The sequence below is a fragment of the Buteo buteo genome, chromosome 5 (assembly GCF_964188355.1).
Source record: "Buteo buteo chromosome 5, bButBut1.hap1.1, whole genome shotgun sequence".
NCBI classification, from domain to species: Eukaryota; Metazoa; Chordata; class Aves; order Accipitriformes; family Accipitridae; genus Buteo; species Buteo buteo.
The window spans coordinates 2,021,435-2,042,611 of NC_134175.1; the positions used below are offsets into that span (position 1 = coordinate 2,021,435).

At 42.2% G+C, this 21,177-nt stretch overlaps 1 protein-coding gene and 1 long non-coding RNA gene across 2 annotated transcripts in view; one reads left to right on the forward strand and one right to left on the reverse strand.

Moving 5' to 3' along the window:
• LOC142030817 (uncharacterized) overlaps positions 1 to 21,177 on the reverse strand; it is a 126,117-nt gene that overhangs the window by 67,569 nt on the left and 37,371 nt on the right. The window lies entirely within an intron of this gene.
• TTC34 (tetratricopeptide repeat domain 34) lies at positions 863 to 19,208 on the forward strand. Its single transcript, XM_075027138.1, has 8 exons — positions 863 to 1,479; positions 1,897 to 2,699; positions 4,275 to 4,500; positions 6,769 to 6,961; positions 11,603 to 11,769; positions 12,668 to 12,938; positions 13,204 to 13,418; positions 18,690 to 19,208. The coding sequence occupies exons 1-8, from the start codon at positions 1,171 to 1,173 to the stop codon at positions 19,206 to 19,208; spliced, it is 2,703 nt and encodes a 900-aa protein (XP_074883239.1). The 5' UTR covers positions 863 to 1,170.

Sequence of the window (21,177 nt, forward strand, 5' to 3'; positions counted from 1 at the left end):
TTTCTTTTCCCGGCCACCCCCTTCCACCGCCATGCCCCTTTGCAGCCAGGACGGCCTCTCACGGACAGAAAAACTCACTTTGAGCCAACACAGCCCACCCCGAGCCGCACCGCCAGGCTGGAGGGGCCGCAAGCGGGGCCGGGGGTCTCCGCTCCGGCCACCCCGAGGCAGAAACGCGCGGGACGAACAACCGCGGGCCCGCCTTCCTCACAGGCCGCCCTCGCTGCGGGGAGGCCGGGGCGGGGAGGCAAACCCCCGGCGCCGTCAGGCGGGCGACATGGCTCCCTGCCGGCTCTCGGGCCTACGGCCGGTTGCCCGCTGCCCTGCCCGCCCGCCGGCAGCGGAGCCGGGGCAGCGTTTGCGGTCTCCAGGCAACAGGGCGCCTGGGCTGACCCGGCCCCTGCTCTCCCTCCCGTCCCCGAATGCTTCGCTTCGCCTCACCTCAGCTCGCCTCGCCTCAGGAGCTCCCGCCGACGCCCGCTCTCAGGTACTTGTGCCCTCCGCCCTTGCGCCCGCCGCGCAGCCGCTTCCCGCCGGCCATGGCCGGTGCTGCTGAGGGCCCCTCAGCGGGAGGGCTAGGCCTCAGGCGGTGCGGGGCCCAGCGACCGGCTCTGGAGCTCGGGTTTTCACGCTAAACCGCATCGTTCCCGCTGATTCCCGGGGGGTAGAAAGGTGCAAATCTTCTTCTCCCTTTCCCGCCTTTCCAAGGGGGGGGAGGGGGAAGCCAAGTGGTGGGCAAAGTATGAAGGTGCTATTCTGTCTCCTCCTTGTCCGCCGCCGGCACTGACGTGCCGTCTGATGATTAAAAATTTATCAGGCAGACATCTCAGCCAGGGAGAACAAAGCCCAGTAGGCCCCCCAGCCCCACGTCCTGGACGGTCAGTGAGGTAGGGACCACTGACGAGGCTGTGTGGCGGCTTTCTGGCATGGCTGTGGGCTGAGAACCTCTGTAGTGTTTCTTCTCATGGCTTTGCTCCCCAGTAAGCCTGTCAATGACAAAAGCCTGGCTTTTTGCAGCACCTAGGCTTGCTTATATCTGTCAGCTGGAAAGCAGCCCCCTGAGCAAAAACACCTGCGTTCCACAGGCCCTCATGTTGCCAATTTTTTGTTTTACAGGCACTAGCCACGTTACATGTGTGATGCTGCTTGGCGAAGACACAATTGCAGAAAATGTCACCTCAGGAGCTTGCTGCACTGCTCTGCAAAGAAGGGGACCACCATCTCACCCAGCAGGAGTTACCAATAGCCACTGCTTTCTACACAGCTGCCTTCAGCTGCAGTGCCCCCACAGCAGTACAGAAAGTGAACTCCTTAGATAGGGGGCTCTGGGAGAAAGTGATAGCCACTCTGGAGATGTGGTGCAAAGGCAAGAATCAGATTCCCAAGATTCAGAGCAAGAACTTGGCCGTTGTTTCCCTCAGTGTAGGAATAGCTGCCATCTTTCTCTCCAGCTTAAGTCCCGACAATGTAGTGTCCACAGTATATAACCTGGAGACCCTGCTCAGGCGAGGATGCTCAGAGGAGGTAGTGAGTAAATGCAATACCCTGCTCAAGGCTAACCCTAAGTATTCAATGGAACTGCTGCTGCTGAGGGCATTAGCATGGCTGCTATCAGGGACACAAGTTAGGAAGGGAGTTGCGGACTATATCCAAGCCTTTGTGATGCATCGGGCTGAGGCAGTGGCCTATGTGTGTACTAGGCAGAGGGAACACCTGCCACGGGTCATCCAGGCCTTCTCTAATTATGTCTCAACATACCAGAAAGAAAGCCCCGACTGCAGTTCCTTGGACCAGTGGCTGGGCAACTGCTATGACTTTCTGTCTGCAGTGGCACCGGATAATATCTGGGTTTGCAGGGCTCAGGCAGCTTACCTCTTTAAGAAAAGCAAATTTGAGGAGTGTGTGGCAGTTTGTAGCAAGGCCCTCAAGGGCTTCTCAGCTGATAATCTCAGAGATGAGAAAGCTTTGGGTCTGCTCTTGGAACGGGCGGCTGCATATTTCTTCTTGGGTGGACGGATGCAGGAAATGATTCAGGATTTAGCGGAAGCCTTTGCAGCAACCCCTGCCCAGGCAATGAAACACTTTGAAGAACTTTTCTCACCACATGACACTGAGAGGATAGAAGAACAGGCTAGAACTGTCCTGGAGATGAAGTTTGCAGCATTCAGGGAGGCTGTGCGTACTCGGACTGAACTCAGAGGCAATCATGGTACTGAACTGCTCCCTTCTGTCATCCAGACAGTCCAGTTCCTCCTTCAGATCTCCCCAGGGTCCGAACGTGAGCTCAGTGTTCGGCTAGCAGACTGCTATCTCCTGCGTGGACACATCAGAACTGCCCTGGACATCTGTGACCACCTCTTGGCAGCAGAGCAGAAAACTTACTACAATACTCTCTTAGCATTGCGAGGATTCTGCTCCCTCCATGTGCATGACCATCAGCAAGCCCTGCAGGACTTTCAAAAGGTCATTGAGCATGATTCCCCACATCCTAACAGCTGTATTAAAGCCTTATGTGGGCGTGGACTTATCCGGATTTCTGGTGGCAGCCATTACTTGACAGCCCTGGATTATATCACAGCTTGCCAGTTAAAGCTGGAAGAAACCATCTTCACAATCAAGTCCTATGTGCCATGGAACCAAAGAGGACTGCTGCTAAAAGTTCTCCAAGAAGAAGGACAGAAGATGCTGCAGAAGAAGAGGTACCCAGGAGGCAGTTCAGCCTGTGGGCAAAAAAAGAAACAGAGCTGTGCAGATTCCTAACAGAAAGAGAGCGGCTTGAGTGGTAGAGAGAGTACTTGCTTGGTAGAGAGACCCTTTTGAAATTCCTAATTAACATAACAGGTTGAAATAAAACTGCATGGGTGTGGTTATTCCAGCAAAATGTTGTTTTGCTGGTATGTCAGAATGCAATAGGATCCACATAGCCAAATCAGCTCAGTCTTTCTATGGAAGTTTATCTGTGATAAACGCATTGGCCTAAGCTAGGAGTGCACAAAATGCTAGAGGGAATATGGCAGAGGTTTCTCCTCTACATGAGTAGATACACCCATAAGAAAACAGAATCGTTGGTGCTACCTGGCTCCTTTCTCTCTCAGCTTTGAACTGAAGGATTTGGTAGGCCATGAAATACCAAGACCCTAGAAAGTGTCCTTCCAAGACAGAGCTGAGGTGCTACTGTGCACATACTTGGTGCTAGCAATCCACATTCCTTTTTCAATGCTAACTGTATTAATGTCATACTTAAGGCTGGGAGATTTGAGACAAGACCACCAAACTATTCCGGCTAAATCCATTAAAACCTGAGTTTGAAGGTAGAACAAGGTGTAACAGAGGGACTTGGAGGTTTTAATACTTAAAATCGCCTTCCTAAACATCAGAAAAGATTGCTCATCAGAGTAGTATCTTTATTAGGTTTTTTATTTCTTCCTACATAAAACAAGCTGCTATTTAAATCTAAAAATTTCAGTGTTTCATTTTCAAAGTTTTGTCTGATACCAGGCCAGGAAAAGTTATCAATTTTCTCCAAAATTGAATTTTTATGTTACTTTCTCAGTTTTTCCTCATGTGAAATACTAGTATTTCAGGAGAAAACTTGAAAATTTGAAGTGGGAAATAGTACGTGAAAGTTCATCTCAGGTGGCTGCTCTTTACAAGCGATACCCATATTTATTTAGTCTCTTAATAATTTAAGTACTATTATGGCCTTTTTCTGCAGTTGAATGATGCACATTTCACACCCAGTACTTGGGGCCTGCACTCCAGTGGTATAACTGAAGGACAGAAAAATGTGTTAACTCATTCAGTGTTGCACTGGCAGATCAGGGCACAAACACAAACCCCCTTAGACACAGGTCACTGCTTCTGGAACAAGCAGCTACCTATTAACACAGTTCATGAGTCGATGCAAATTCTAACACACAGCTCTTCATTAGAAATGATGATTTTTTTTTTTTCACTGTCACTGTTACTTTTTACTTTTTCCTTTTCCCATTGTCATATCAGCTGCAACCACAGATATGAATCATTATTTGCCAACCTTTCTTTAGAGCCACAACTGCTTAAAAACATGTTTTTATAAAGAGGGATTATGATTATGGAATTAAGCGGCAGAGATATCTGTGATGCTGAATATGGTAAAATGTATCATCCATTTTGATACTGGACTGATAACCTGCTTCTTAGCTTCCAGGTGAGACAAAGAGGCTCTGTTACTCTAATTAACATTTTTTTCCTTGAAGGTGGTCTTTCCCTTTTTCTTCTTTTTTTTCCTCCAGGGATGCCCCTGGGGTTTACCAGCTGGCTTCCCTCTTGGTGGAGCTGGACGCTTCCAATGAAGCATCACGGATCCTTTGTGCTGATGCCCTGTACCAGATGGGCCGTGTAGAAGAAGCTCACAGGCTCCTCTTGCTAGCACTCTCCAGAAATCCACAAAGGTCTCCCATCCTGGTTAGACTCGCGCTTCTGCAATTGAGGAAAGGTTTCATGTATGATGGCAACCAGGTAAGGAGGACCTGGCTAGCAGAGAGAATGAGAAAGCGATCAGTGATGGGTATGGTGAAGAGGGTTAACAACCCTTTTGGCTGATACAGAAGATGCATGGTAGAACTTAAGAGGGAGTACTTCAGAGGCATAGGCTTGCCAGAGGGTGTTCCAAGGACACCCAAGGTGTTCCAAGTTTCAGTTTCCCAGCACAGTGCTCTACTTGTCTCCTGCTCCTCAGTGTTACATGACAACTGTAAGGCTCCGGGTACAAGCTGCCCTGTGAGGCCACCTCATCACATGGCGCAAAGTTGGAACCCACCCCCTCACACAACCTGTGACGGGTTTTCCAGTGGGGCTGCACCTACCCCAACCTGTCCTTCAAGACATTTCTCAGGAATGTTGGTAAGCTGGGCAGAGGTCTTTGAAAAAGACAGGAAATGCTAAGAAAACTTGGTGACTTTCATAAAAAACTAACCTCCCTGCTTGCTAGGTAATTTTTAAATTGAAACAACTTTGCTGTGGTTCAGGGCAGTGCAAAGTTTCATCTTCAGGGTCATTCCCTTCTGAATAGCTGCATTTGACCTCACTTGATACTGCTTTTCCCAGACTGCAATGAAATTACAAATTACATTGTCACGCTCAGTGGTTCATATGCGTTTCCATTTTAAAACTAAACAGTTTGTTGTTAGAAGCTCCATAAATAGCAACAGCGAGGACTGTTGACACAGTGAAACTCAGAGCTCACGTGAGGTTTAGGTTGTTCAACCTCTAGCATAACTTTTAAGATCTAAATACAGGTCTCATGAGTAGGACTTTCTGTCTCTAGCACAGGCCACACAAGGACTTCTAGCTAAATACAGCCCATTTATCACATGCTATTTAACGGCACTTTTCATCAGAGACTTTAACTAGGCAGAGCATGACTGAACATCCTGCCCCTGGTGACAATATTGATGGGATTGGTAATTTTCCCCTAGAGAAAAGAAGGCAGAACTACTACCTAACTAATTATCCTAATGAAGCGGGGGGGGGGGGGGGGGGGGGCGGGGCACAAAACCAGAAGCTCAAATATCAGTCTGCAGTTTTCTTTCTTTAGTGACTAATGACTTGTGCTTGAAACCATGAAAGAGATTCCAACATGTTGATTCTCCTACCAAGGATTACAAAGTTGAATTACCAGGTTCTGCCATCAGAGGGAACTATTGCATTTTTTAAAATCCCGTATAAATTCTGCTAGCCATAAAGAGAAAGGTTTTATTGTCACCACTTCACTACTCCCTATGAAAAATAGAAGTTTTGTATAATTTGCTGCTTTTGGGAAGGCTATTAATGAATGACATGACTTGATTAGAGTCCATAGGCTGCCCTTGGAAGCTGGATTCCTATCTGTGGCTTCTGCTACAAGTTCTAGATGGAACATATATGTCACTGAAAATTTCTCTTCAAAATGTTTTTGTCCCACCTGCCTGTCAGCATCCAGACACGTGTATTTATTAATAAAAATAGAGAAAGTAGTAAGTTCAATAGATAAGTCTGGTGCATCAAGATAACTTTGTTCTTGTCCTGGCTTCTCTGGCTCAAATTTGAATAATGAGTACCTGCTAAGCACATTTGCTTTACTGGCGGAAACACCTTTTCATTCTTTTCCTTAAGAAATGTAGTAAAAAAGTGCTTGGAGATTTCCACTCTAGTGAATGGAGGCAAAGATACCATATGTCAGGCAAGACTCTTTTCCAGGAGGGCAGTGGTTTGTGGATTTGAGTCTGTACTCTTCCCAGATTCCCAACAGAGAAAGGCTAAAAGAAAGGCACAGCACTTCACTGATTTTCTATTAAGTCACTGGTTTCAATTTCACAGTCAAAAGGGGTCACTGGAATCCTTCTGTTCCACAGAAACTTTCTCTCTTTGGGACAATCATCCTGTGGTTCAGCTGTATTTATAAAAACAGTTAACTGTCAGTCTGGAGCAGATGCTGCCCAAAGTAAGCAAGGCAGCATTATTTATTTCCCCAGAATGATTTCTACAGCTGAAGTGCTGGTGAGAAAAGATAAGAATGAATGTTTTCTCCAACATACATTTACACTAGGGCCAGCTGAGAAGTTAAGTAAAAGAGATTCATGGTCCTTGGCCAGACCGTGGCTGGCTGAAGTCCCAGTGAAACATGGGGAAGCACTGGGTAAGAGCATACTTGTCTCACCAGACAGTAATGTTTCCAGCTTTAGCATGACTTCATTTATCTTTTCATGCCAATCTTTCTCTTCTGCCTTTTTCTCTCACATTGTTAAGCTCCTAAAGAAAGTGATCAGAATTGGAGATACCTCCTGCCTCCTGCCAATCATGGACATTTTCAAAGATGAAGACCGGAAGCTGATGCAAACTCACTGCCATTTCAGAGCGCTGACCATCCTGAAGAACAAACAGGAGGATGCTGACATCAAAGAGGCCATTGCCTACCTTTCCTTTGCCATCATTGCTTCAGGTAGCGTTATCAAGATACTGATAGGAGATTTACTTCTATGGGAAATCAGATCAGTGGGTAGGCAAGCATGTCCAACTAATTCCTATCTATCATCTCCCCAATGAGAAGACTGAAACAATACACTTACAGAGGCAGGTGAAGAGCAGGATAAAATTTGTTTAAAGTAGCAACTCATCTGGATCATGAAATAGTGCAATGAAACAGTAGACATTCTTACTGTCCCATAAGTAGCTTGTGAACTACTTGGTAGGAGTTTCAAGTGTTCAGTTCAGTTCTACAAGGACATCAGCCCCTTTTCTTCACCTGTCGAGAAAGCCCAGCATGTGATTTTATTCTGTTGTTTAGCACATGAAATCCTCCTGGACCACAGCTGAGGATTATTTTAAATTGCATTGCTTACATGCTAAAAGTTAAGTTCAGGCATAAACCACCCTAACTGGGTCATATCAACACAAAGAACCCATAATTCCTTCATAACTTGGAAAAGATCCTTAACATCCTGAACTCATCTATTTCCAGCTGGTGGTTTGAAATTTCTGATCTAATCGTTTCCCAGTTTCTCCCACTCCAGAGATGTAATGTGTACATGAGACAAAATATTTACCTTCTTTACACTTTAGAGTCTTTTGTTATGGTAGACCTGCTACCAAACATCAGACTACACTTACTGTTCAGTTGCTATAAGTTGCTTCTGAGTAATTGGTCTAGACAAACTGATCTGTAACCATAATTTTTTTCATATGCACGGTCACAGATTTTCTCACAAGTACAGCTGTGATGTTGAACAAACTACATGCTTTAGTGTTAGCAGTGCTATCTTCTCAGAGCCATTAGATTATTTTCCTTTTTATTTGCTAAGCTTTCCTTCTTTATTGTGGTTTTAAAAAAAGACCCTTTTAGGACAAGCAGTGTAATGCTGTTCTTCCATTGATAAAGGAAAAGCAGAATGGCAGGGGGATTCTTCTGTACTTAATGTTGGGAGGCTGTTTTATCACAGCAACATAGATGCTCAAAATACAGGGAAAAGTCTCAAGGAAATCCTACAGAATTATTTTTCCTTCTATAAAACTTGATTTTTCAGTGAGTAACTGCACACAGGTGACTGAAGTAATCCTGAAGCCTGGTAATGTCAAGAGAAGCCAGGGCATTTTGATCCTGTTTTCCAGCTGCTAGGTTGGAGGTTTTTGGAAATGTTTCCCCAGAAAATTAAACTTTATCTAGAAAGAGATGAGAGCTTCTTTGAAAATGCAGTAAAATTGTTTCCTAAAAAGATCAAAGCCAAACTTGTGATAAATGATAGGGGAATTTGATCCCTGTGAGCAATTAGTCCTTGAAAGAGTGTGACTGAGGAGACACTTTGCAAAATCATCTAGATGAAGGAAATCCCCCTTTTGGAAGAAAGAAGCCTTCATGCTCTTTGTTTCAGTAAGTTTTAGAGGAGATGCTAGCTGGTAAGTAATTTGGAAAAGCTACTGAAACAGAGCCAGCTTCAGCCCATTTTAGACAAGCAGTGTAGAAGGCTCCCCTGTTTCAGCCTTAGTTTGTTATATCAATTAGTACACTGAAAACCTTCCTACCAATGATATTTATTTGGTACCTCCTGTTTCATCAGAATGAACACTCTGTAAATACAGTCATGGCAGCAGACAACCTGCCTTCTTGTTCCAACACACCAATGAATGTGTAGTTCCAGTGCCAAAGAGTGAATGCACCCACTTACGTACATCATTATCCTAGCTTTTCCTAAGAAGAGAGATCAGACTAACATGGAAATGCTTCTGGCATGTTCCAAGTAAAACCATGTTTGTATGGAAATTTGCCTTTCACTCTGAGCAAATGTTATGACAGCAGCACTGAGAAGAGGAGAGATTGGTTTATGAAAATGGAAGAAAAACCCTGTTAATTGCTTTGAGATGGTTCCATTTCGCAGCCCATGCATTCCAGCTTATCAACTCCCCACCTGCTAGAACAGATGCTTGTTAAGAAATAGATATTGTCTTTATAGGAGCCAATTGGTAGAGCTCCAGAGCAATAATAACCTTTGGTACAGAAGTTTTGGAGCATATCAGGAAGGAGAAAAAGCCTCATTACTGTAGAAGAATTGCTAGGAGCCTGTCTGCTGGCTCATCTCTGCAGGCAGCTGTGCAAGACGCTGAATTTGCTGACCTCCATACGAAAAAGTATTTACAGTGGCACTGCTGATTTATCATCCATTATTGGGATGCCATGGTTATTGATTGCAACCCTGGGCATATTAAGATCCTTATCAAAATTGTCTTGAAAGGAAGGGGCATGTGGGTGGCAGAAAGATATATGCTCTGTAACCAGTGAATGAATGGACCATGATTTTCATTGTCAACTATATGTGTTTATTTGGGCAGCACTTATATGAAAGCAGAGAAAAAAGAATCTTAGTATCACAAATCCCAGTGCACATTAAGTGTGGCAGTAAATTAGTCAGTCCCATCTGGACTACTGTTTTATCCAAAACCATGTGTACCCTCTGACTCCACTTCATTAAAACAGCCAAATGGCCTTGTGCCCCCATCTCACATATCTTTCTCCTAGAGCTTTCTTCCCTCATTTGTGCTGCTCCCATTCCATTATAGTAAAGTCTCCAAGGATTCTTTCTAATGAATTTGATCCTAATCCAGCTCAGATCCTAAGATGAGGGAGAAAGGTGTGGTGGAGGGATAGATTTGGGATCTTCCTTTTGCTGCTTTCCAGAGCAGCATCACAATGCTGTCTTTTAGCGGTCCCTGTGAAAATGCATGGGAGACTTTAAGGCAGAATAACAAAGGGCAAAGCTTTCCAGACCTCAAAAACTGATAGAAGTAGTTTCATGACAACTGACAAACACAGAATTTCTCTATGCTCTTAGCTGGCTGAGTCTAGGTATCCCAGAGAAGGTAGAAAAAAAATTTGCCTGTGTGGGAACGTTGAGTGCTTAATAATTGTGGGCCACTCCTTTTGCTTCCTTTGGCTGTTCTGAGATGACCCACTCTTGCTGAGACCTTGAGGTAATCAGAAAAGCAGTCATGGATATTTCAGGAGAGACAGTGTTGATGGACGTGTATATTTGTTTCTATTAGAAACCAGGAAGCTTTTGAGCTAGTTGAGCAATGTAATTTTATGATTTTCATTCTGTTACTTTTTCCACTCATTCAATTTTTTATTACAATGTTCTTTTAGCATGTTTAGCTAGACGGAAGACTCTTTGAAGTGGGGCCTGTGTTTTTGGTGTGCCTGGCACAGTATGGTTCCTGTTCGTGTCTGGAAAGTTAGAGTAGAGTCACGGTAGGGCAGTTACAGTTATAAATCAAATTGCAGCCATACAACTGCTCTCAGCAAAGTGCCCTTTCTTTCCTTAAATCACTGTTAGAATTATTTTTTTTTCTTTCTGTAAATATAAATATACATACATATTTTTAGCTATTTCCAGAACTGGTTCTTCTGTTTATAACATGCAGAATCTTTCTTTTTTGAAAAATTCATCTTAGTAGCAAAATACATGCCCTGAAAAGGCTTTTTTGCACATACTGCTACCCAAACTTTTTTATTGGTCCAGGCTTGCCCATGCCTTGGTGGCCTACAGAGCAAGTATGAAGATACAGTGGTTTCTGCTGTCAGCCATCCATAAGTGAGAAACATGGCTAGCTTTAGATCACAGAGAGAAAGACCAGGTTCACATTCGCATTGGTAGGTAGGCCTGCTGGTTGTGTGGGAAAGCTTTTAGGCTGACATAGGTATTAGGCTAGCATAACACCCAAACTGCTTTGTCTCTATGTCCCATTAACGTTTCTGTGGCTTGCATCAAACATATTGAAATTATCCCAACCATCCATGAAAGATGTGTCTCCCAAGTTAGATGATGACATAGAAAGAAATTGAGTGCTTTTTCTGAGGTTAGATAGGAATTTTGAAGCAAAACTAAACATTGAACTCCAGTCCTGAGCAGCAACACTGAAACCACAACTCACCATTTCTCTGCAGAATGACATTGACATGTACACCACAAGACCTAGAACAACAGAGTAGCCTTGTAACACATACCAAAAAACACTTGCAAGACTTCAGCAGTGAAAATTCATTCTTTGATGGAATTCTGCTAGCCTCAGCAGGACACTTAACTGATACAGTACTGTGTTTTGGAAACCAACCTGACATAGATTCTTGGTTTTTTCCTTTCAACTCAGAACTGATAGTATGCAATAGGAATTCCACTGGCAACAAAAATAAAGGAAACAACCACTTAAGTACTGTCATTGTACTTCATTGAGTATCCTCAGGCAAAGTAGAATTTTTCTATGGCTTCATATGGATATCCTCTCCAGCACCCTCCTTATTCTTATTCTAGTCACATCTGTGGATTGCAGTTCCTTACCATAGCACATTTGCCTCCATCCAGCACACCCCTCTTGTTCCACCCTTGCCACAGCTCTGAATAAAGTGGTACTTACTTTTCATTCCTGCAGTCACCATAACACAACATGTAGGTCTACCACATCATTTTCACTTAGCTGCTTTGAAGGCCTTCAGTGGGGCTTAGTGGTCTGCACACACTGGCATTTACTGCACCCTGATTTAGAGCAGTAGATGTGAGACCTTTCAGGTAAGCGTGGCTGCATTTTTCTCCTTCAGGTGGTTATGCTGAAGATTGCCTTCTCATCAGGGCTCGATGTTATGGCCGCCTTGGTCAGAAGAAAACTGCTATTTTTGATTTTAATGCCATCCTAAAGGAAGAGCCTAGGAATGTGCAAGCTCTGAGTGGACGAGGATTCATTTACCTTGCTCTGAAGCAGCATAAGGTATTATCACTATATTGATTTTCTGATGATTTTTCTGATGGTATTAAGCAATGTTAGTGTGAGGTACCACAGGCTTTGACATGGACTCACTGAAATCAAGAGAGTTTCTAACAGAATTTGCAGTGAAAGGCTCATGTTTTGGCTGGGCATATAAGTAGTCCACTTGACTGATTTGCTTTCCTAAGTCTAGAGAGAGGAAGACTAAACTTTAAACATAGATCTTATTCACTTTCACTACCATTCATTGATTGCAATGCTGCAAACTCTGCTTTACATTTGATCTCACATTTTCATGAAGTGAAATTGTGTTAGATGAAATGTTGCAACAAGAGGAAAAAGAAAGAACAGTTTCAAGGTTTAGTGAGTCCCTCTCCATCATCTGTGAAATGCTCATATGTGTGATTAGTGTTACAGCGAACTTTGGAGGTTGCAGTATATCATTGCCTGGAAATCATGTCAGATGTTTGCATGGTTTATCTGCTTCTAATATGGTCAATAGCCTCACACTTTACCTGCACATCACACCAGTCCTACAGTGAATTTGAAATGGTGCATCTCCAGTTGGGTGTATGGATTTGTGCTGGTTTATCCTGGCTGAGCCAAATCCTGCTTGCACTTACTCATTCACAGCATCTCTCTTGTTGTTCTAAGAATTTTTTTCGATAGTAATCTGAGGAGTTCAAAACCCTTTGCAAATAGTCATTCAAACCTGTCTTCATGCTCTTATATCAGCTTTGCAAATGGAAAAGAAGCAGCACAAGAACAGGGAAGAGCAAAGAGCTTCCAAAGGTGTGCAGATGACCTGTGGGACAGCAGAGAACTGAAAGCACCTGAAAGAATGAATTATCAATACATACTTATTGCTACCATTTCATTTTTTGGGCTTGTTTTTACATAGGAGGCGGTGCAAGATTTGATCTCGGCGCTGAAGGTGGAGGCAGGAGTAGTGATCCCAGCAATCCTGTCTTTAAAGCTTGAAACCCAAGAGCTGATCACTCAATTGCTCCTTCAGCATGGCAGGACTATGTTAACTGAGCTCGTTGCTATTAAAGACCTTTCAAAAGAAGAAGCCCTCAGGGATCTTCTCATGATTGCAAAAGCACTAATTAAAATTTGCAAGGATGCACCACAATATCACATCTTCTACACAGATGTTTTGATTGCAAATGGTAAGTTTCCATTCTTTTACGTAGCTGATCAGACTAAGTGAATGAGCAGTAAATAAAAGAAAGCGAAAGTTAAATGGCAAGTGTATTGTTGTATAGTACTTTTCAAGAGAAGTTTGCAAATGTTTTGGGAGAGGGTATGAAGTAGTTAATACCCTTAGGTGTGGACTGTGGGCAGGCTACCTAAAGCCTGCTTTAGGAATTTTTCTTGCTGTCTCTTTCTCCACATAGAATGGGTTATATAGCTTGTACTGGTGTTAACCAACAGGAAGGTATGAAGAGGCCCTTGCTCACCTTCAGGAGGCATTTGGCCGCTCCCTTGCTGATGACTTTGCTAGTGCAAGACTAGCTGTGCTCCAGCTGAAGAAGAGGAACATGGCAGTGGCAGCTCACTCATTCAGCATCCTAGCTAAGAGAGATGAAAGGGAGTTGGCGTTTCTCCTGAACTTCATAGATGCTAAGCAACAGCAGCATCTCTCTCAGGTACAGTCCTTTTTTGATGCCACATCTGTGGATTCAGTGGGGAAAGAAATGGGAAGCAACAGTAGGCTGCAGAGATTCTCCCTGCCTTATCTTGAACAGAAGTGTGTGGGAGGACCATTTATCAGATGAACGAGGAACAAATTGGCTGCTTCTTCCAGCCTTCACTTGAGCCAAATTAGGGAGTTGAATCCAAACTTCTTTCATTCCAGTGAACTTGCTTCAGTCTCTAGTAATTCATCATTACCACTTCTTACCACTCGGGGGAATTTCTTGTTGGTCTCCCTAGCATGAGACCTGTTTAATCCTAACACTAAAATGCAGGGGATGTGAGGGGCAGCAGCTAGAGATTTAACAAGATCATTGCTAGTATTGTACTCTGTATGAGTTACACGGTGCTCACAGCTGGCTTCTGGGGAAGGGAAATTCATGTTTTGTTCGTTTTCTTGATGAATTGAAACTGAAGATTCTGATTCAGTCACATTAAATGCTTCAATCCTTTTTGCTTTTTTGTGTAACATTTAGAAATTTAAATATATTCACATTTTTATAAAATGACTAGCCTTTGAGGTTGGTATTGGTTTTCTTAGCTAAAACTGTTTGACATAAAAATGGCACATTGCTGTAGTCAACCTAAGTATGTATTTTTCAGGGGTTTTTTTCAAGTTTCTCCCCCAAAGTACATCCAGCTCTGAGAAAGAATCTCCAATAATAAGACAGGCAAGGTCAGATTGATGGTGAGGAGTTTTAACATTCACTCAAGCGTCTGCAATTCTGATTACCCAGAAGCTTCGTGTTCTGAGAATCAGTTTGCTTCCTTTTATTCAATTTGTAGATTGTGTGCACGCTGGTGAGAAGCTATATTGTTATGCTTCCTCCCAGGTTATAAAACAAAACAACATGCTGATATACTTAATGCATCTTGAAGGAGTAGTTTGTATGCATTTTAGCAAAACAGCAGGAGGATATATATAAACAAGTATTAATTTACCAGTCCCTTGATATACCCCATTACAGAGAAAAGAGCCCCTCTCTTCTGAATAATGTAAAAAGTACAGTCTTATGGGAAAGAGTTTGAAGATTTTAGACCCAATTTGCAATCTTTCACTATATAAAGTTGATAAAGGTACAATCAAGAATGTGTCTATGGAGGCCCTAAGGAAGTCTCTATAAATGAAGAAACGATTTACAGCTGAATTTCCCTTGCTGCCACATCACTCGTTCTGTATGGAAGTCTCACAGCTAAGTCCACCTGTGCTGCTTTCTGAGAAAATGCAGGAGGGATTTTCTTCTGTTATCAATAAGAAAAAAAGAGAGGAAAAAAACCCAAACAAACTGATTTTTGTACAGCCTAAACTGCACCGATGTATTAGGAACTCACTAGTGCCACAGATTAGTGAAACCTTTAAAATGGGAGAGGCACTTTATTTCTGTCTTTTTTTGGCAGCTGTGGAACAGGTTCTAGAATAAAACTCTTTACTGGTGACTTACTTATCATGAAAGATTTCTCTGCCACTTGAGAGAATAGGGGTGGCTGGACTGATTTCAAGACTGGAACTCAATACCAGCATTGGAAGTACAAAAAAGTAAATTTTTTTTTTTTATCTTGTGCCTTTGTTCAGCTGAATAAACATTTGGACTCAAGCACCTGGGAGTCTTTCCATATCCTCTAATCTTCAAAGATTTACTGAGCGTGATTACTTTTATTACTGATTAGCCCAGAATCACAACTTTTTTTTTATATATATATTTTGTGTCAAGGGGATAAGTATGTACTTTGCTGGGGTGGGGAAGGAATTGGTTAATTCACCTGCCCGTTGTCTCAAAGGATTTTCCAGTAGCACTTCCTTTTGCCTGCAAGGTTATTCCAGTTTGTGTGTGAAAGGAAGATCTCAGTAAAAGCGAAAAAGCTTACGGACAGTATTAGTGCCCAAAAAACTCCAGTGATGGCCTTACTTTACCATGGCTCCTAACTACACTCTAGGGGAGGGTGTTCCTTCCGTTACCTCCATTTCACAAAAAAGAAAACTGAAGCAAAGAAGAGTTTAGTGGTTTACGCTCAGCCCTTAGTCTCGGCACTCCACTCACAAAAGTATTACTGCCACATTATTTTAGACTGTTTGGACATTACAGGCGTTATAGAAATGTGTCATCATTATCCTGGAGTCTGGTCTGAAAAGCTAAAAATAATTCTACATAAGCTGAATAGGAAAGGGTGGAGGAAGGAGAGCTCCTTGATGTGCTGATTTTTTTCATGAAAAACAAAGCAATAGAATTCTTCCATTATTTATAGTCTAAGGGGTCCCATGCTGAGAAATTTGTAAACAACTGGGAAAGCCACATGGGAATAGGAATCTGAAAGATTTGTTAAACTGCAAAAGGTCAGAGGAAGGGAGTTTGCTTGCTGCTAGTGCAGCTTCAACCCTTCAGTTTCCTACATCAAAGGTTAAATGCATGACTGATTGCTAGCTCCTTGCTCAGATCCTCAGACTGCAGTTTCTGCGGCTGTTCATGTGCCACAGGATATCCAGAGATGACCTGTACAAAAATGGTCTCAAAAGCTATATGGTCGGTGTCAGAATTAGACCCTCAGCCCAAGGTAGAAGTTGCCATTCCACATGCTGTCATGGCATGTGGACCCCAAATAGGGTCTCCAGGTAAAGAAGGAAAGACTTGCTCCAAACTGTTCTGAAAACATCCAACCCTCCTCCAAAGCTCAGTGCTTATCAGTCCATCTTCCAGTATTTACTGCTCAGAGTCTAACCCTTGACCATAATTCCATGTCCATTAAACTCCTTTCTCATTTTCTTTCTAAGGCATTGAACCTTGGTCAATTTCAGCATAAGATTAGTCACTAGGGACTGGAACCAAAAATGCAACAAAAATATGTGTATTTGCAGTCCTTTATCACACAATGAAGTAACTAGATGGTAGAAAGGGTCACAGAGACCTAATCCAGGAAGCAGTCCAATCCCTGGTCACTTATGGCCTGCCAAGCCCTTTCCAGATGGCACCAGAATTATTTCAGTCTGGAAGCCATAAGTGACAAGTTTGAAGATGGACTACAGTTCATCTGTGAGTGGACTACATAGCCTGCTCTTGGCCTTTCAAAGTCACCTGTAATGAGGCTGATAGCAAAAAAGTGCTTCTGAAAAGCCACATGCAGAGAGCAGCTGAACTCAGTTGTGCAATATCCTTCTGGCTTTCTATGTACTTCCTATATCTTCTTTCCATAAGTCTTCGTTTCATATGCATCTTTGTTCAGAAGATGATGTGCAAGTAAGCTGCTAATTAATCCATCTGTATTATACACCAAAAATGGATCCCAGCTCAGTTCCTTTAGGTGAGGCAGAGCCAAAAGAGAATCCAGCTGCCTAACGCCCATGTTTATTCCATCGATGGAGATGAGAGAGAATTATTTATTCTCAGATGTGCCTTTTTGCTCCAAGTACTGCAGGATTCCAGAATTTTGTGGCTTGCTTACTTTGGGGACTGTCAGTGAAATGTGAAGAAGTCAAAGTAGTGGCTCAGTAAGTGGCAATATTGTATGTGGTGCAGTAAATCAAAATGATCCTAGTTAGCACACTAGCGGGTTCAGCATTAGATTAGTCATTCAGTAGAACAACAAAAATTGTATTTTTCTTCTGCAACTGAGAAAAAAAAAGCACTTTAAAGGCTGAAAATTACAATTTAGCTATACAAACACAAGGCGTTTTGAGGAACCCCATGGTGCTCTTTAGAACAATGTGATCTAGAACTTTAGAATTTCTAGGGAAAAAAAAAATCTTCTCTTGTGAGGATGCTCCTTACATGCAGATGCAATTCCACCTTGATCCCTTGTTAAAATCCTGCCAACTGAGACAACATTTGCATTGACTAGTTGCCTTAAAAACCACTTGAAAGGGCAAACTAAATTGCTACTCTTAAATGTATACAGAAACAGACATCTGAGAAGTTTTTGGACAGGCTGCCTGACAATTTATGGCCAGAAATCGTAAAGCCAGTGATTGACACTGTTTGAGGAGAAGTCCTATCTCTGTTTCTGTATGTGGAAGCTGAGAGACTGTCTAATAAATATTACTACATAAAGGATTTTACACTCCTTTATAGTAAAATAACTGGGGTAGAATTCTTCATAAACTGTTAGGAATGACTAAATTATTTCATGACAGTGGTCTCAGACGAGGTGCTCAGACTTGACCTGCAATATTGATCCATTTCATCCAGAACTTGTTTTCCTTAGTTCTATTAAACAGCAATCAATTCTAATCCAAGTCTATCAAAACAAAAAGACAAAGGACACAAAGAGACTGGAAGACCTGAGCCAGCTGTCCAGTGTGGCTACTGAGACAGTAGCTGGGCTAACTGAATTTTGGGAAGCCACAAGCGTCCAAAGGCAATGTGAGGTATCGAGACTGATGAAAACATTTACCCTGCGCTTGAAGTCTCAGCTTGTTTGGCTCAGCCTTCTGCAGACCTAAGCTGCTGGTGGCAGCCTTGTTTATAACTTAAATATTCGGTCTGCTGCAGCATGTTAAAAGCTTTGTTTATTACCAATAAAGGGAAATAATGAGAAATCCATTTGAGGCAAATAGTTCTAATGGAGTTTTCTTTATTGACCTTTATGAACCTAAAAATTATATGGCTCTTTCTGCCTTCTCAGTTTTCTTGTTGTTTTTCCCTTCAGGTAAGGGCAGATAGTTCACTAGCACTTGAGATTAATGATTAGGAAAGCTATCGGATGGCCATTTTTTCCTATAGCTTGGGTAAACTTCAGTAGAGACCAACCTTCATTATTAGCACATGCAAATATTTGTGGGGCAGTACATGGGGCTAACTATCTATCCACCAGAAGATGCAGTTTCCATGTAGTCACCTGTTAGAGCAGACCTTGGCAGAAATTTGGTTTCATGAAGAGAACACTGTCTACTTTTAGAGTTTGGTCCATTCAGTTTTCAGGTCATGTGTCATTCCTAAGGAATGTAAACAACTTCAGAAGAAGTGTTCTGAGAAACTTTTAGCAAAACATACAGAAACAAAGAAGAGTGGTTCAGAAACTCTAGCGATAACAGCAAGTGCCCATTGAGCCAAGATTTTTATATCTGCATGCAAAAAAGATGCCAATTATATGTTCTCCAACTAGATGCAATTTCAACATTTGAAAAGTATCCAAAATTTCTTAGTGTCTGTGTCTACCTGTGGCCAGTCCAGACTAGTTATTCTACGCTTTTTTTTACTTTTAATAACTAATATTAAGTAACTTTCTGTCCACAGGTAGCAGCCCAGGAAGGAAATGTGCTGATTAAAGAATATTGCTATGAGAAGGCTCTTGGTTATTATACCCTGGCTGTCTTGACAAGCAAAGATAATCCAAGGTATCTCCGACAGAGGGCTGCTTGCCTTATGCACCTGGAAAAATATGACAAAGCTTTAAAAGATATGGAGAAAGTGATCCAGAAGCATGGCCATAACAGTCTTAAAACACGTGTTGAGGACCACTGCTCAAAAGGATACCTGCTATTGTCAGTGGCTGAGGAAGAAGCAGCAGTTAAGCAGTATATTGAAGCACTGCAGTTAGATGAAACTATGGCATTGTGCAGCATCATGAATGGCCCTGGCAGTGAAATTTTAACCAAAACATTTCATAAGATTGCACAATATAATTTTGAAATGCAGCATTATGAAGAGGCCTGGAAAATCACAGACTATGGTCTTAAAATTGATAAAAATACTGAACTTAAGAAGCTGAAAACAAGACTTAAGCGAGAGGCATCAAGCTGTAGCATACATTAATTCATCTGATTTGGGATCTTCCAGTGTCTCATTGCTTTCTAGTTTGTGAGGCTGCAAGAATAAGGGAAAGATGAGAAGCTCATAATAAATATGCAATGGACATGGCACTGAACATGATACAGCAAGATTAGAAGTAGAAAGTTTCAGGTAGTGAAACAAAACTGACCAAGAGAGCTATGAGAAACAGGCAAATTGCAGTATTAAGTATTCTTTTAAATTATTGTGGATGTATATAAACTCCCCCTTGTGAAGGAAGTGTTTTGTCTGGCTAAACTGAACTAATTCTAACACACAGGTACCAATCATAATGAAGGAAAACATTCAAATAGCTTGCAGTTTATGAAAAACAACCATGTATTTCTTTGCTATTTATTTGATTAGCTTTAACACGTACTGTTAATTAAGTAGCCTTATTTTTATGGGCCAGTCAAAAAGATCCATCAAAAGTAACATTTGTAATGTGTTTGTGAAGGACCATATGTGTTACACCGCTCAGATGACCCACTCCTGAATGGAAGGAACCGCCCTTGTCATAATCTAGTGGATTTGCAATGATCAGCACCAATATAGGAGAGTGGAGCGGTACAAATGCCAAGTAAACTGGTTTTTTGTCCCAGGAAACATAGATAATAGGAAGGATGAGACTCAACAGAAATGAAACATCCAATTTAGTGACTAATACCCTGTTATCTGGGGGACACAGGCAGCTATACTCCAGACTTCACCTTAGATCGCTGTGTCTCAGTTTGCCAGTGCAGATAAGGGAGATAATCTCTCAGTAGGGGTGTCTGCAAGAGCCTGCACAGTATCATCTTTCACACTCCTGGATATTCGTGCACAAAAGACAGCATTGGAGCATGAACTAATCAAGAAGTGATCAATGTACAAGTAGGAGGTCAGGGTTGGAGGCAACAGCCAAGATGGTAATGTGATTGCTCTGCAGTGATTCAGCACTCATTCTTCATGATCAGTGCTCGACAGCATGGGAATCAACATCTCACATGCTCTAAAGGGTTTTGCCTGCTGTCACGTATATAGCTTCACCACCTGTAAGGACAGCTAGACTTAGGGGCCAGCACCGAGACAGTGCTGACAATTTCTGCATGGTTTGGTGTTTAATCTGTGCAATGGGAGTCTACAGCTTAATTTGGAAGCAGTATGCCTATGCTGTGCAAAAAGGAAACAATGAAGTGGGGCCCAATACAACAGACTCGTGTGTTTGTTTTGACTGCTCCAAGTGAGTTCTCCCAGTGTTTTTGAAGTGTGATAATACAACCATGAAGAAAAATAGAAACTACTATTGAACACAAAGATTAAAGCAATACTGAGAACTGCCCTCCTGCTTTGATTAGGATGAAAGGGAAAGGGAACATATTCTTTTTTGTTACATTGTTTTCTGAAAGGCAACATTCCAGAGTGAAACTTCATTCAGCAGCCGCAATCAACCCAATAGGCAATGATACCATCTGTAACCTTGCATCTTTTTTTCTTCTCCGCATGCTCCTTTTTTTTCTTCCCTAAGAGCACAGGTAAGACTGGGCTTCTTTCCTTTCAAATTCAAGAAATGTTACTCGATTTTAATCCTAGAGACACTGATGAGTACTTTTTGCTCCTAATTGGCATCAGGATGCGACAGGATAGTTTGTCTCCAAGCATGAAATTATATCGTTAAACAACTGTTGGCTGCATTTGCAAGCTGACAGAAATAACTTTGCTCATTTTTCTTCAAATAGTAATCAACTGATAGGAATTTCTCTGTGTCTCATGCTGAAATTTTTGAGAAGCAGTTGTTTAGGGCTTTGGATTTTTTTTTTTTTTTTTGCTTGATTTTTGGTTTGGGTTTTTGACTGGAATAATAAATCTCTCTACAGCTTCACATTGCTATTTTCTTAGCATCACTTCTTTTAGTTGCAGGTTTAGTTCAGTGTCAGTCAGCCAATAGTTTCTCTCTTTAGCAGTTTGATCCTTG

Excerpts from the sequence above, each read along its gene's own strand:
- TTC34 (XM_075027138.1), top strand. The coding sequence starts at position 1,171 with ATGTCACCTCAGGAGCTTGCTGCACTGCTCTGCAAAGAAGGGGACCAC. Across the intron at positions 1,480-1,896 it reads CCGACAATGTAGTGTCCACA|GAGTGTGTGGCAGTTTGTAG; the intron begins GTATATAACCTG and ends AGCAAATTTGAG. Across the intron at positions 12,939-13,203 it reads AGATGTTTTGATTGCAAATG|GAAGGTATGAAGAGGCCCTT; the intron begins GTAAGTTTCCAT and ends GTTAACCAACAG.